Below are 17,034 nucleotides of genomic sequence, written 5' to 3'. Positions count from 1 at the left end.
GAGAGGGCCTACGGTACCACACACAGGGGTTATTACCTCAGAGAGGGGCCTACGGTACCACACACAGGGGTTATTACCCCAGAGAGGGGCCTGCGGTACGACACACGGGGAGAAGAACAAGGTGTGACTGTCTGTTTCATATTCTCTTTTTGGTGCAGTTCTGTTCTCTCCCGTCTCTGTATTTAGTTATAGAGAAGTTTAGTCACTAGAATACCTCGGCTTTATGCTGTGTGACCGGCTGCTGACAGCTGCTAATGACTATTGCAGGGAGTCAACTCCAGTGACTGCCACAGGGGCCACCAACAGGCCAGGTTCTCAGGATATCCCTGCTTCAACACAGGTGGCTCAATCAGTTTCAGCTTCAGCACAGATGGCTCTATCAGTCACAGCTTCAGCACAGGTGGCTCAATCAATCCCTGCTTCAGTACAAGTGGTTCAATCAGTGGCTCAGTCTTCAATTGAGCCACTGATGGAGCCACCTGTGCTGAAGCTGGGATATCCTAAAATCTTGACCTGTTGGTTGGCCCGTGAGGATTGGGAGTTGAGCTCTCCTGGACGAGTGCACCTTAGTCACTGTACCGCATGACATTATGAATGTCCCCTGTGTAAATCCCACACCTGCACATGGGGTGAGCGGGGAGCACGTGCGGGTTTTCCTCACTCTGGGACAGGGTTCCCCCAGTAATTATTTCTCTTTACATGGAGGTTGAAATGTCGAAGTAGAAACCATTTTCATATGAAACCACAGTGCAGCGCGGAGGAGGTAGAGACTAGTGATGTGTCGAGTACCCGGAAATTACCCGGCACTTGTTCCGATACCTGGAAATTACCCGGATCCGGCTCCAGGGGCTGGACCGGTGCCGGGTAATTTCCGCTCTGCTCCCTCTGTCCTCCTCGTGGAGAACGGCAGGAGCAGAGCAGCAGAACACTTACCTACAGGCGGCGGAGGGAGGGTGAGGAAGACCGCTGCGGAGAACCACGGCGACATTGTGGGAGAAGCGGCAGACATCCTGGTGGCGGTGGCAGCAGAGGACCTCCCCGGCTAGCATAAAATCCGAGCGCTAACATACCGGAAAGCGCTACGGAAAAACAGAAAATATACCGCATCTGGCCGCGGTTAGCAGAGCGCCGCGGATCCGGCCGCATTAGGATAAAGGCGGCCGCAGCTGTAGTACGGTCACATGTTCCCCGGCTCTCACCGGCATCAACTGTGATAGGATGTGTTCCGCTGCTCCCACCGGCTCAACAAGGACGTCCTCTGCTGCCACCGCCACCAGGATGTCTGCCGCTGCTCACACGATGTCGGTGTGGTCCTCCTCACCCTCTGCCGCTGCTCACACGATGTCGGTGTGGTCCTCCTCACCCTCTGCCGCTGCTCACACGATGTCGGTGTGGTCCTCCTCACCCTCTGCCGATGCTCACACGATGTCGGTGTGGTCCTCCTCACCCTCTGACGCTGCTCACACGATGTCGGTGTGGTCCTCCTCACCCTCTGCCGCTGCTCACACGATGTCGGTGTGGTCCTCCTCACCCTCTGCCGCTGCTCACACGATGTCGGTGTGGTCCTCCTCACCCTCTGCCACTGCTCACACGATGTCGGTGTGGTCCTCCTCACCCTCTGCCGCTGCTCACACGATGTCGGTGTGGTCCTCCTCACCCTCTGCCGATGCTCACACGATGTCGGTGTGGTCCTCCTCACCCTCTGACGCTGCTCACACGATGTCGGTGTGGTCCTCCTCACCCTCTGCCGCTGCTCACACGATGTCGGTGTGGTCCTCCTCACCCTCTGCCGCTGCTCACACGATGTCGGTGTGGTCCTCCTCACCCTCTGCCGCTGCTCACACGATGTCGGTGTGGTCCTCCTCACCCTCTGCCGCTGCTCACACGATGTCGGTGTGGTCCTCCTCACCCTCTGCCGCTGCTCACACGATGTCGGTGTGGTCCTCCTCACCCTCTGCCGCTGCTCACACGATGTCGGTGTGGTCCTCCTCACCCTCTGCCGCTGCTCACACGATGTCGGTGTGGTCCTCCTCACCCTCTGCCGCTGCTCACACGATGTCGGTGTGGTCCTCCTCACCCTCTGCCGCTGCTCACACGATGTCGGTGTGGTCCTCCTCACCCTCTGCCGCTGCTCACACGATGTCGGTGTGGTCCTCCTCACCCTCTGCCGCTGCTCACACGATGTCGGTGTGGTCCTCCTCACCCTCTGCCGCTGCTCACACGATGTCGGTGTGGTCCTCCTCACCCTCTGCCGCTGCTCACACGATGTCGGTGTGGTCCTCCTCACCCTCTGCCGCTGCTCACACGATGTCGGTGTGGTCCTCCTCACCCTCTGCCGATGCTCACACGATGTCGGTGTGGTCCTCCTCACCCTCTGCCGCTGCTCACACGATGTCGGTGTGGTCCTCCTCACCCTCTGCCGCTGCTCACACGATGTCGGTGTGGTCCTCCTCACCCTCTGCCGCTGCTCACACGATGTCGGTGTGGTCCTCCTCACCCTCTGCCGCTGCTCACACGATGTCGGTGTGGTCCTCCTCACCCTCTGCCGCTGCTCACACGATGTCGGTGTGGTCCTCCTCACCCTCTGCCGCTGCTCACACGATGTCGGTGTGGTCCTCCTCACCCTCTGCCGCTGCTCACACGATGTCGGTGTGGTCCTCCTCACCCTCTGCCGCTGCTCACACGATGTCGGTGTGGTCCTCCTCACCCTCTGCCGCTGCTCACACGATGTCGGTGTGGTCCTCCTCACCCTCTGCCGCTGCTCACACGATGTCGGTGTGGTCCTCCTCACCCTCTGCCGCTGCTCACACGATGTCGGTGTGGTCCTCCTCACCCTCTGCCGCTGCTCACACGATGTCGGTGTGGTCCTCCTCACCCTCTGCCGCTGCTCACACGATGTCGGTGTGGTCCTCCTCACCCTCTGCCGCTGCTCACACGATGTCGGTGTGGTCCTCCTCACCCTCTGCCGCTGCTCACACGATGTCGGTGTGGTCCTCCTCACCCTCTGCCGCTGCTCACACGATGTCGGTGTGGTCCTCCTCACCCTCTGCCGCTGCTCACACGATGTCGGTGTGGTCCTCCTCACCCTCTGCCGCTGCTCACACGATGTCGGTGTGGTCCTCCTCACCCTCTGCCGCTGCTCACACGATGTCGGTGTGGTCCTCCTCACCCTCTGCCGCTGCTCACACGATGTCGGTGTGGTCCTCCTCACCCTCTGCCGCTGCTCACACGATGTCGGTGTGGTCCTCCTCACCCTCTGCCGCTGCTCACACGATGTCGGTGTGGTCCTCCTCACCCTCTGCCGCTGCTCACACGATGTCGGTGTGGTCCTCCTCACCCTCTGCCGCTGCTCACACGATGTCGGTGTGGTCCTCCTTAACCTCTGCCGCTGCTCACACAATGTCGGTGTGGTCCTCCTCACCCTCTGCCGATGCTCACACGATGTCGGTGTGGTCCTCCTCACCCTCTGCCGCTGCTCACACGATGTCGGTGTGGTCCTCCTCACCCTCTGCCGCTGCTCACACGATGTCGGTGTGGTCCTCCTCACCCTCTGCCGCTGCTCACACGATGTCGGTGTGGTCCTCCTCACCCTCTGCCGCTGCTCACACGATGTCGGTGTGGTCCTCCTCACCCTCTGCCGATGCTCACACGATGTCGGTGTGGTCCTCCTCACCCTCTGACGCTGCTCACACGATGTCGGTGTGGTCCTCCTCACCCTCTGCCGCTGCTCACACGATGTCGGTGTGGTCCTCCTCACCCTCTGCCGCTGCTCACACGATGTCGGTGTGGTCCTCCTCACCCTCTGCCGCTGCTCACACGATGTCGGTGTGGTCCTCCTCACCCTCTGCCGCTGCTCACACGATGTCGGTGTGGTCCTCCTCACCCTCTGCCGCTGCTCACACGATGTCGGTGTGGTCCTCCTCACCCTCTGCCGCTGCTCACACGATGTCGGTGTGGTCCTCCTCACCCTCTGCCGCTGCTCACACGATGTCGGTGTGGTCCTCCTCACCCTCTGCCGCTGCTCACACGATGTCGGTGTGGTCCTCCTCACCCTCTGCCGCTGCTCACACGATGTCGGTGTGGTCCTCCTCACCCTCTGCCACTGCTCACACGATGTCGGTGTGGTCCTCCTCACCCTCTGCCGCTGCTCACACGATGTCGGTGTGGTCCTCCTCACCCTCTGCCGATGCTCACACGATGTCGGTGTGGTCCTCCTCACCCTCTGCCGCTGCTCACACGATGTCGGTGTGGTCCTCCTCACCCTCTGCCGCTGCTCACACGATGTCGGTGTGGTCCTCCTCACCCTCTGCCGCTGCTCACACGATGTCGGTGTGGTCCTCCTCACCCTCTGCCGCTGCTCACACGATGTCGGTGTGGTCCTCCTCACCCTCTGCCGCTGCTCACACGATGTCGGTGTGGTCCTCCTCACCCTCTGCCGCTGCTCACACGATGTCGGTGTGGTCCTCCTCACCTTCTGCCGCTGCTCACACGATGTCGGTGTGGTCCTCCTCACCCTCTGCCGCTGCTCACACGATGTCGGTGTGGTCCTCCTCACCCTCTGCCGCTGCTCACACGATGTCGGTGTGGTCCTCCTCATCCTCTGCCGCTGCTCACACGATGTCGGTGTGGTCCTCCTCACCCTCTGCCGCTGCTCACACGATGTCGGTGTGGTCCTCCTCACCCTCTGCCGCTGCTCACACGATGTCGGTGTGGTCCTCCTCACCCTCTGCCGCTGCTCACACGATGTCGGTGTGGTCCTCCTCACCCTCTGCCGCTGCTCACACGATGTCGGTGTGGTCCTCCTCACACTCCGCCTTTATAATTAAGGCCTTAATTATACCAGAAACTGCAGAGCGATCCGGTGACGTCAATGTAGTGACGCTACAAGTGCACACGCAGAAGCGATTTGTAGCACTACTGTAGGGAGACGTGGGCAGATTCTCCCTCTCCCCCCCTCCCCCCCCATATATATATATATATAGCCAATAAAGAATATCACTTGGGAGCACATAATGATATTCTTTATTGGCTATATGCCAACGGGGGGGGGGGGGGCGTGGGGGGGAGAGGGAGAATCTGCCCACGTCTCCCTACAATAGTGCTACAAATCGCTTCTGCGTGTGCACTTGTAGCGGAGGGTGAGGAGGACCACACCGACATCGTGTGAGCAGCGGCAGACATCCTGGTGGCGGTGGGAGCAGAGGACGTCCTTGTTGAGCCGGTGGGAGCAGCGGAACACATCCTATATTTTATATATATATATATATATATAAAACAAAGACAAAAAGAAGCGCCAGCGCCATGGCATACAGTAATATTGTTTGTAAAATTGACAATTTATTAAAAAGCAGAAAGTGGCGGCCAGGAATTGCACTCACTTCAAATAGTGAAAAAGCATTCAAGGGAGACAATCTGTAAACCAGCTGAGACTGCAGGAGGGTAGAAAGCCAGATATTGCTGTAGATATACACAAGAGGTAAATGAGGATACTTATCCGTGGCTGGATGGAAGATGGTAGTCAGTGTAAGCAGGAGGGGCGGTGGTGTTAGGCAGGTACAGTAGCTGAAACACCATCCGGTGTAGTAGGAAGATATCCAGTTGTCAGCTACTTCACTCCATGTGCCTGATGTGAAATCATAGTCCCAGCACTCAGACCTTAGAGCACCCAACTCCGCAATAACAACTCTGCTTTGCCCGAAGTATCCTCTACCTTTCTTCGTGTGTAATAGGAAATTGTCAGACCTCGACACAGCCTCAACCTGCGTGATGACATCAGTGCGTCACGACGTCACGACGTCCTGACTAGTTTCGTCACGTGAGTCACTTTGAAAACACATACCCCAACTCTCCCTATAACACGTCCCCCAACTCTCCCTAGAACACATCCCCCAACTCTCCGTTTAACCTCCCCCCAACTCTCCCTATAACACATCCCCCAACTCTCCCTATAGCCTCCCCCAAACTCTCCCTATAACCTCCCCCCAACTCTCCCTATAACCTCCCCCCAACTCTCCCTATAACCTCCCCCCAACTCTCCCTATAACCTCCCCCCAACTCTCCCTATAACCTCCCCCCAACTCTCCCTATAACCTCCCCCAACTCTCCCTATAACCTCCCCCAACTCTCCCTATAACCTCCCACCAACTCTCCCTATAACCTTCCCCCAACTCTCCCTATAACTACTCTAATAATGCCTCCCTATAACCTCCCCCAACTCTCCCTATAACCTCCCCAAACTCTCCCTATAAACCTCCCCCAACTCTCCCTATAACCTCCCCCAACTTTCCCTATTACTGCTCTAATAATGCCTCCCTATAACCTCCCCCAACTCTCCCTATAACCTCTCTGAACTCTCCCTATAACCTCCCCCAACTCTCCCTATAACCTCCCACCAACTCTCTCTACAACCTCCCCCAACTCTCCCTATAACCTCCCCCAACTCTCCCTATAACCTCCCCCAACTCTCCCTATAACCTCCCCCACCTCTCCCTATAACTACTCTAATAATGCCTCCCTATAACCTCCCCCAACTCTCCCTATAACCTCCCCCCAACTCTCCCTATAACCTCCCACCAACTCTCTATAACCTCCCCCAACTCTCCCTATAACCTCCCCAAACTCTCCCTATAACCTCCCCCAACTCTCCCTATAACCTCCCCCAACTCTCCCTATAACCTCCCCCAACTCTCCCTATAACCTCCCCCAACTCTCCCTATAACCTCCCCCAACTCTCCCTATAACCTCCCCCAACTCTCCCTATAACCTCCCCCAACTGTCCCTATAAACCTCCCCCAACTTTCCCTATTACTGCTCTAATAATGCCTCCCTATAACCTCCCCCAACTCTCCCTAAAACCTCCCCCAACTCTCCCTAAAACCTCCCCCAAGTCTTCCTATAACCTCCCCCACCTCTCCCTATAACTACTCTAATAATGCCTCCCTATAACCTCCCCCAACTCTCCCTATAACCTCCCCCAACTCTCCCTATAACCTCCCCCCAACTCTCCCTATACCCTCCCCCAACTCTCCCTACAACCTCCCCCAACTCTCCCTATAACCTTCCCCAACTCTCCCTATAACCTCCCCCAACTCTCCCTATAACCTCAACCAACTCTCCCTATAACCTCCCCCAACTCTCCCTATAACCTCCCCCCAACTCTCTCTATAACCTCCCCCAACTCTCCCTATAACACATCCCCCAACTCTCCTTATAATCTCCCCCAACTCTCCCTATAACACATCCCCCAACTCTCCCTATAACCTCCCCCCAACTCTCTATAACCTCCCCCAACTCTCCCTCTAACTGCGCTAATAATGACTCCCTAAAACATCCCCCAACGCTCCCTATAACACATGCCCCAACTCTCCCTATAACCTACCCCAACTCTCCCTATAACACATCCCCCAACTCTCCCTATAACTGCTATTATGACTCCCTATAACCTCCCCCAACTCTCCCTATAACCTCCCCCAACTCTCTCTATAACTGCTATTATAATGACTCCCTATAACCTCCCCCAACTCTCCCTATAACACCTCCCCCAACTCTCCCTATAACTGCTCTAATAATGCCTCCCTATAACCTCCCTCAACTCTCCCTATAACCTCCCCCAACTCTCCCTATAACCTCCCCCAACTCTCCCTATAACCTCCCACCAACTCTCCTATAACCTCCCCCAACTCTCCCAATAACCTCCCCCAACTCTCCCTATAACCTCCCCCAACTCTCCCTATAACCTCCCACCAACTCTCCCTATAACCTCCCCCCAACTCTCCCTATAACCTCCCCTAACTCTCCCTATAACCTCCCCCAACTCTCCCTATAACCTCCCCCAACTCTCCCTATAACCTCCCACCAACTCTCCCTATAACCTCCCCCCAACTCTCCCTATAACTACTCTAATAATGCCTCCCTATAACCTCCCCCAACTCTCCCTATAACTACTCTAATAATGCCTCCCTATAACCTCCCCCAACTCTCCCTATAACTACTCTAATAATGCCTCCCTATAACCTCCCCCAACTCTCCCTATAAACTCCCCCAACTCTCCCTATAACCTCCCCCAACTCTCCCTATAACCTCCCCCAACTCTCCCTATAACCTCCCCCAACTCTCCCTATAACCTCCCCCAACTCTCCCTATAACCTCCCCCAACTCTCCCTATAACCTCCCCCAACTCTCCCTATAACCTCCCCCAACTCTCCCTATAACCTCCCACCAACTCTCCCTATAACCTCCCCCAACTCTCCCTATAACTACTCTAATAATGCCTCCCTATAACCTCCCCCAACTCTCCCTATAACCTCCCCCAACTCTCCCTATAACCTCCCACCAACTCTCCCTATAACCTCCCCCCAACTCTCTCTGCAACCTCCCCCAACTCTCTCTGCAACCTCCCCCCAACTCTCCCTATAACCTCCCCCAACTCTCCCTATAACCTCCCCCCAACTCTCTCTACAACCTCTCCCCAACTCTCCCTATAACTACTGTAATAATGCCTCCCTATAACCTCCCCCAACTCTCCCTATAACCTCCCCAAACTCTCCCTATAAACCTCCCCCAACTCTCCCTATAACCTCCCCCAACTTTCCCTATTACTGCTCTAATAATGCCTCCCTATAACCTCCCCCAACTCTCCCTATAACCTCTCCGAACTCTCCCTATAACCTCCCACCAACTCTCCCTATAACCTCCCACCAACTCTCCCTATAACCTCCCACCAACTCTCCCTATAACCTCCCCCCAACTCTCTCTACAACCTCCCCCAACTCTCCCTATAACCTCCCCCCAACTCTCCCTATAACCTCCCCCAACTCTCCCTATAACCTCCCCCAACTCTCCCTATAACCTCCCCCAACTCTCCCTATAACCTCCCCCAACTCCCTACAACCTCAACCAACTCTCCCTATAACCTCCCCCAACTCTCCCTATAACCTCCCCCCAACTCTCTATAACCTCCCCCAACTCTCCCTCTAACTGCGCTACTAATGACTCCCTAAAACCTCCCCCAACGCTCCCTATAACACATGCCCCAACTCTCCCTATAACCTCCCCCAACTCTCCCTATAACACATCCCCCAACTCTCCCTATAACTGCTATTATAATGACTCCCTATAACCTCCCCCAACTCTCCCTATAACCTCCCCCAACTCTCCCTATAACACCTCCCCCCAACTCTCCCTATAACTGCTCTAATAATGCCTCCCTATAACCTCCCCCAACTCTCCCTTTAACCTCCCTCAACTCTCCCTATAACTTGTCTTATAAAGACTCCCTATAACACCTCTCCAACTCTCCTTATACACCGCTCCCTATAACTGCTCTTATAATGACTCCCTATAACACATCCCCCCACCTCTCCCTATCCACCGCTCCCTGTAACTGCTCCTGTAACGGCCCCTATAACCCCTCCCATAATGGCTCCTCTCCGCGCCCCTATAACCCCTCCCATAATGGCTCCTGTCCGTGCCCCTGTAACCCCTCCCATAATGGCTCCTGTCCGTGCCCCTATAACCCCTCCCCAATACCTATTTTGTCAATATATGTCCCACAACATTTTCCCGGTCCCGTTGATTTTGGGATGTACAAGATGCCTGTAATAACGAGACGGACGTTGCCCTATAAGCCAGAGCTGTTTATCCGCCCTGGGTTGGTTATTACATTTGAAACACTCACATCCGTTTTGGGGATTTATCTGCAGCCCGATCACTGGGGTTTTTTTTTCGCCTCCGTTTTACAAGCGCATTCGACCTTGACAAACGCCGCCATTTAAAGCTTGTCCGGCTTCCTCCATAAAGACTCCTTTTCTTGTCTCATACGGTAGAAGTTTCCACAGCCGCAGATATATACCCCACGGTGCCGAAGCTATGTGCATTGTAGGGGAACAAGAGAGCTGTATTGACGTGCCGGGCCCAAGGGCCCTGGCGTCTCCGTATAGTGTGTCATCGGGACAATGAGATGGCGCCAGCAGTCCTGACGTGCGCGCCAGTGACTAGAATTAATTACAAACCAATCGAATCCGTTGCAGCCAATTGGTAAACTAATTGGTAACTTTAGCCGGGTACCTAGACGTGGTTATCTGGGATGGGGGAGGGGGTTCTCTCTGAGCCACTGTTGTCCGGCTGGGGAGAGGAGGGGGGCGAGATGGTCAGAGAGATGCGCATGAGTGAAGAAGGAGAGGCCCTCGGCTTCTTGTCTTGTTTGTATTCCCTTGTTCGTATAACACGACTCTGGTTACAGCTCACATGCTACACGGCCCCATGATCATGTCTGATAAGACCAGGAGCTGAGCATTCCTTCAGGCAGGTGCCTGGGGGGGGGGGGGGGGAGGTTAACTGCTGCACTGCCGGAGAGAGCACTAACATCTCACAGCAAAATAATGGCTTCAGGGTCAAGTCTCACTCAATGACGTACTCAATTTGCTTTTCCTTTTGCGTTCTGTGGAATATTTTGCATCATAACCACACAACGTCGGTGTCGGATGCTCTGGAGCAGGGCGGCCAACTCCAGTCCTCAAGGGTCACCCGACTGCTTAGGCTTTCAGGATTTCCCTGCTTCTGCACAGGTGGCTCAATCAGTGGCACAGTGATTCAGCCCCCTGTGCTGAAGCTGGGACTGACTGTGGTGAAGCTGGGACTGATTGAGCCTCCTGTACTGAAGCAGGGATATCCTGAAAACCTGACGGCCCTTGAGGACTGAGTTGGCGCCCTGCTCTAGAAGTTACTCTTTTTTACATTAAGGTTTGTCTAAAATGGATGTTTGCTGGGATTTTTAAACATGGGCACGTTTGCGAATTTCCTAAACAAATGTACCTTATAACTAGTTGGAGTTGTTTGACTCTCTGGATCACGTTGGCATTCTTACCTTGTAAACGTCCAGAGATATGTATGGTCTGTTTTTTTTTTGCTTTTGTACTTTGCTCCTTGTACCGTATTAAACACAGGCAGTATCACCCCAATTAAGAGAACCTTTAATCTAAATGTTTACGCGCCCGGTAATAACCTCGTGTGTTTCATATAATCAGGAAATACACAGTAATCCCGCTAACCCTCCAAAGTGATGGACGTCGCGGGTCCCTCTGTGTGCCGCCACGTTCTGTATCCCGCGTCTCTCTGCTGTCCGGCTGTCACCTCCTGTGATGGATGTCGCGGGTCCCTGTGTGCCGCCATGTTCAGTGTCCCGCGTCTCTCTGCTGTCCGGCTGTCTCCTCCTGTGATGGACGTGGCGGGTCCCTGTGTGTGCCGCCATGTTCTGTGTCCCGAGTCTCTCTGCTGTCCGGCTGTCACCTCCTGTGATGGACGTCGCGGGTCCCTGTGTGTGCCGCCATGTTCTGTGTCCTGTGTCTCTGCTGTCCGGCTGTCACCTCCTGTGATGGACGTCGCGGGTCCCTGTGTGTGCCGCCATGTTCAGTGCCTTGCGTCCCTCTGCTGTCCGGCTGTCACCTCCTGTGATGGACGTCGCGGGTCTCTGTTTGTGCCACCATGTACTGTGTCCTGCGTCTCTGCTGTCCGGCTGTCACCTCCTGTGATGGACGTCGCGGGTCCCTCTGTGTGCCGCCATGTTCTGTGTCCTGCGTGTCTGCTGTCCGGCTGTCACCTCCTGTGAGGTCATTCTTGGCTCTGCCGGTGACAGGGAGCGCTGGTATAATAACAGAAGCTAGAAACACAAGAGTGATGATAAAATGCACATAAGATCCTTGTAAAGAACCTTAGAAATGGGGGAGATGAAAGAAATACAATAACACTACTCACACGGCCATATGTGAGCACACATGAGATAATGGTATCTTTCTGGCGTCCTACACCCAGTATCCTCCCTTGTCTTGGATAAGCCCCATGGACCATAAGACCGCCACGGACAAGCCTTCCTTCACAGCAAGAAGAAGCCCTCCTCGGTTGGAACCAGACCCAATAGTAGTGAGTGGGTAGTGTCTCTCCCGTGATTCCAATGAGGAAGAGACGCAGGTCAAAAGTATACACAATTTATTGTAACAACAAGTAAATAAAACACTCACACTTCAGTAAAGCACTAATCGGCTCCTGTGCTCGCCTCGAGTTCTCCGGTTCGCGGTGTGCTCCTGCAAACGCGTCCGACCGCAGGACCGCTTGTGGAGAGCTCTTTGGGAGTACGGTGGCTGATAGTGGACACACTTCGCACACACCAGCAGGGAACTACGCATTTCACAGATTGCTTCCTCATGTATCTATTGTCTCTAAGGATCCAGGTAGATCCTTCTGGGTGAGCAGCAGGATTTTGATACCCCAAAAGTGGCCCTCAGTGGCAGCAACTATAGGGGTCTGCTGTAAGGTAGTATTTGTGTATATATCTTTCTTCATTACATCTCACGTTAGTAAGCACCCCGGTTTTCTCTCATACCAGTGACAGGGAGCGTTGGGTGACAGCAGGACGGGTTATCCTCGGACTTTCACTGTATTGTAAAATCCAATATACAAAGGTGCTCTTTCAATGATATGTGGTCAATGCCTAATTCTGTATCCTTTTGTTGTAGGAAGTATTAATGATGCTGGGTAATTACGTGCGAGATTTTAAGGCGCTCATTGACTGGATCCAACTGCAAGAAAAGCTTGAGAAGACAGACGCCCACAGCAGGTAAACGCTCAACAAACCCAAACACGCCTGTCTTCTTTCGTCATGTTTAGTGAAAGTGACTTGAACTTGGGTGTCTCTCGCAGCTGAGCGGTCTCCGTCTTCTCTTCAGAAGGTCTTTTGTCTCCATTGTCTCTTACCCACAACCTGGAGAGACTTGGGGCGCCAAATCGTCGTTATTTGCCAGCACGGTTTGTGGTTCCGTGCCAAAAAGCTCCGTGGCAACGTTCTTGCCGACACGGTGAATTGAAAGGTGTCCTGCTGAGTGCCGTTCATCTCATCGTTTAGCTCGCCCATTTTAATCTCCCGGATAGACAGACGATATAAAATAACTGTGGTTCACCCAAAATATAGAGGTGGGCGGCTCTGGGAGACCCGATTCTGACGAGGCTCTTCTTTTCTTTGCAAATAGCGAGGTTTTACGTTAATAAGAGATATTTATAGGCCAGTGGTTTTAAACTTCTAACAAACTGGTTTGTGTCTTCACAGAAATCAGCTGCTACTGTGTACATAAAAATACTACTGCTGTGGCAGGGCTCATATGTGTTAAATAAACAGGTTTATATAGTATATACAATTTGTAACATCACAGTAGGCCTATAAGAAATGATAACTTTTGTAAATTTATTTATCACAGAAATAAATCTGGGAAAGATATGATTTGGAAGAGTAAATATCCGACATCCCCCAGTGTTTCTCGGGATCTCCCGGTGGCCACGCGTGTAAACGCTGGGTGCCACGGATCACCGCTTGCATAGAGCCCTGTACAGCAGAGTAGTTTACATAGAGTAGAGGTTTCAGCCTGTGGCAATTTGCAAAGAGAAACTGATCATGCCGAATATTTTACTTTTACATCATTATTTTGCGGTGTGTTTCATGTATGTACATTACTGCATGTGTCTGTTTCTTTGTCGCGCTCTCTTCCTCTCTGTGTGTGTGTGTGTTTCATGTATGTACATTACTGCATGTGTCTGCTTCTTTGTCGCGCTTTCTTCCTCTCTGTGTGTGTGTGTTTCATGTATGTACATTACTGCATGTGTCTGCTTCTTTGTCGCGCTTTCTTCCTCTGTGTGTGTGTGTGTGTGTCGCGCTTTCTTCCTCTGTGTGTGTGTGTGTGTGTGTGTGTTCTGCATGTGTCTGTTTCTTTGTCGCGCTCTCTTCCTCTGTGTGTGTGTGTTTCATGTATGTACAGTACTGCATGTGTCTGTTTCTTTGTCGCGCTCTCTTCCTCTCTGTGTGTGTCTGTGTTTCATGTATGTACAGTACTGCATATGTCTGTTTCTTTGTCGCGCTCTCTTCTTCTCTGTGTGTGTGTGTGTTTCATGTATGTACATTACTGCATGTGTCTGTTTCTTTGTCGCGCTCTCTTCCTCTCTGTGTGTGTGTGTTTCATGTATGTACAGTACTGCATGTGTCTGTTTCTTTGTCGCGCTCTCTTCCTCTCTGTGTGTGTGTGTTTCGTGTATGTACAGTACTGCATGTGTCTGTTTCTTTGTCGCGCTCTCTTCCTCTGTGTGTGTGTGTTTCATGTATGTACATTACTGCATATGTCTGTTTCTTTGTCGCGCTCTCTTCCTCTCTGTGTGTGTGTGTTTCATGTATGTACAGTACTGCATGTGTCTGTTTCTTTGTCGCGCTCTCTTCCTCTGTGTGTGTGTGTTTCATGTATGTACAGTACTGCATGTGTTTGTTTCTTTGTCGCGCTCTCTTCCTCTGTGTGTGTGTGTGTTTCATGTATGTACAGTACTGCATGTGTTTGTTTCTTTGTCGCGCTCTCTTCCTCTCTGTGTGTGTGTGTTTCATGTATGTACATTACTGCATGTGTCTGTTTCTTTGTCGCGCTCTCTTCCTCTGTGTGTGTGTGTTTCATGTATGTACATTACTGCATATGTCTGTTTCTTTGTCGCGCTCTCTTCTTCTCTGTGTGTGTGTGTTTCATGTATGTACAGTACTGCATGTGTCTGTTTCTTTGTCGCGCTCTCTTCTTCTCTGTGTGTGTGTTTCGTGTATGTACAGTACTGCATGTGTCTGTTTCTTTGTCGCGCTCTCTTCTTCTCTGTGTGTGTGTGTTTCATGTATGTACAGTACTGCATGTGTCTGTTTCTTTGTCGCTCTCTCTTCCTCTCTGTGTGTGTGTGTGTGTGTTTCATGTATGTACAGTACTGCATGTGTCTGTTTCTTTGTCGCGCTTTCTTCCTCTGTGTGTGTCTGTGTTTCATGTATGTACATTACTGCATATGTCTGTTTCTTTGTCGCGCTCTCTTCCTCTGTGTGTGTGTGTGTTTCATGTATGTACAGTACTGCATGTGTCTGTTTCTTTGTCGCGCTCTCTTCTTCTCTGTGTGTGTGTGTGTTTCATGTATGTACAGTACTGCATGTGTCTTTCTTTGTCGCTCTCTCTTCCTCTGTGTGTGTGTGTGTGTGTTTCATGTATGTACAGTACTGCATGTGTCTGTTTCTTTGTCACTCTCTCTTCCTCTGTGTGTGTGTGTGTGTGTGTGTGTGTGTGTGTTTCAGTCTTTCTCTGTCTGTTTCACTATCTCTCTCCATTTGTGTCTCTGCCACTCTGTCTCTTTTTCTCGTTGTCTGTCTCTCTCTATCGGTCTGTCTCTCTCTGTGTCTCATTCTATCTGTCGGTCTGTTTGTGTGTGTCTCTCTCTCTCCGTTTGTCTCTTTCTCTCTGTAGGTCTCTCTCTGTTTCTCTCTTGTCTATCAGTCTGTTTGTTTGTGCGGGTCTCTCTCCGTTTGTCTGTTTCTCTTTGTCTTTCTGTCTTTTGGTCTGTTTGTGTGTGTTTCTGTCTGCCTTTCTGTCTCTGTTTGTCTCTTTCTGCCTATTGGTCTGTTTGAGTGTGTGTTTCTCTCTGTTTTCTGTCTGCCTCTCTCCGTTTGTCTCTCTGTCTGTCAGTGTATTTGTGTGTATGTCTCTCTCCGTTTGTGTCTCTGTCACTCTGTCTCTTTGTCTGTCTCTCTGTCTATCGGTCTGTCTCTCTCTCTGTCTGTGTCTTTTTCTGTCTGTCGGTCTGTTTGTGTGTGTCTCCCTCTCTCCGTTTGTCTGTCTCTCTCCGTTTGTCTCTCTCTCTGTCGGTCTCTCTGTTTCTCTCTTGTCTGTCGGTCTGTTTGTGTGTGTTTCTCTGTCTGCCTTTCTGTCTCTGTCTCTGTCTCTGTCTGTCTCTATTTGTCTCTTTCTGTCTATTGGTCTGTTTGAGTGTGTGTGTTTCTCTCTGTTTTCTGTCTCATTTATTATTTATTTATAAAATATTTTACCAGGAAGTAATACATTGAGAGTTACCTCTCGTTTTCAAGTATGTCCTGGGCACAGAGTTAAGACAAATAATACATGGTTACAAATACAGTTACATAAATGAACAGGGTATACATTATATACAAGACATTGCATGCACAGTTAAAGAAAATATATATTATGGGCGTATGAAACAGTTACAGACCAGATTAAAATGTGAGACAGCCTTAGATTTGAAAGAACTTAAATGGTGGTAGATGTGAGAGTCTCTGGTAGGTTGTTCCAGTTTTGGGGTGCACCGTAAGAGAAGGAGGAACGTCCGGATACTTTGTTGAGCCTTGGGACCATGAACAGTCTTTTGGAGTCAGATCTCAGATGATAAGTGCTGCGTGTGGTAGGGGTGAGGAGCTTGTTCAGAGAGCTGGGTAGCTTGCCCAGAAAGAATTTAAAGGCAAGACAGGAAAGGTGAACTTTGTGCCTAGACTCTAGTGACGACCAATCTAGTTCTTTGAGCTTTTCGCATTGATGTGTGTTGTAGTTGCATTGGAGAACAAAACAACAAATTGAATTGTAGAGGGTGTCAAGTTTGCTAAGGTGGGTTTGGGGTGCCGAGCCATATACTATGTCTCCATAGTCAATAATTGGCATTAGCATCTGCTGTGCGACACGCTTTCTGACCAGGAGACTTAGGGAGAATTTGTTCCTGTAAAGTACCCCTAGTTTGGCATAGGTCTTGGTTGTCAGGGTACCAATGTGCATCCCGAATGTTAAGTGGGAGTCAAACCATAAGCCCAGGTATTTAAAACTAGTGACAGGGGTTAGGATGGTGTTAGCGTTGGTTCTAATCAGGAGCTCAGTCGCTGGAAGCTTTAAAAATTTAGTCTTGGTCCCAAATACCATTGTTACAGTCTTGTCAGTGTTTAAAAACAGTTTGTTTTGGGAAATCCAGTTTTTGAGTCTCAAAAAGTCAGACTGAAATATGTGTTGAAGGTCAGAGAGGCTATGGCTGTGTGCATATAAGATTGTGTCATCTGCATACATGTAACTGTTTCATACGCCCATAATATATATTTTCTTTAACTGTGCACGCAATGTCTTGTATATAATGTATACCTTGTTCATTTATGTAACTGTATTTGTAACCATGTATTATTTGTCTTACTCTGTGCCCAGGACATACTTGAAA

At 51.7% G+C, this 17,034-nt stretch overlaps 1 protein-coding gene across 1 annotated transcript in view; it reads left to right on the top strand.

Moving 5' to 3' along the window:
- Positions 1 to 17,034, top strand: part of LOC142469202 (S phase cyclin A-associated protein in the endoplasmic reticulum-like) — a 135,114-nt gene that overhangs the window by 45,976 nt on the left and 72,104 nt on the right. The window contains exon 4 of the mRNA XM_075576162.1: positions 12,510 to 12,610. Coding sequence (XP_075432277.1) covers positions 12,510 to 12,610 — 101 coding nt within the window. The remainder of the gene's footprint in view (positions 1 to 12,509; positions 12,611 to 17,034) is intronic.

The sequence above is a fragment of the Ascaphus truei genome, chromosome 18, assembly GCF_040206685.1.
Source record: "Ascaphus truei isolate aAscTru1 chromosome 18, aAscTru1.hap1, whole genome shotgun sequence".
Lineage (NCBI taxonomy): Eukaryota > Metazoa > Chordata > Amphibia > Anura > Ascaphidae > Ascaphus > Ascaphus truei.
This window is presented reverse-complemented; position numbering and strand designations above follow the sequence as displayed.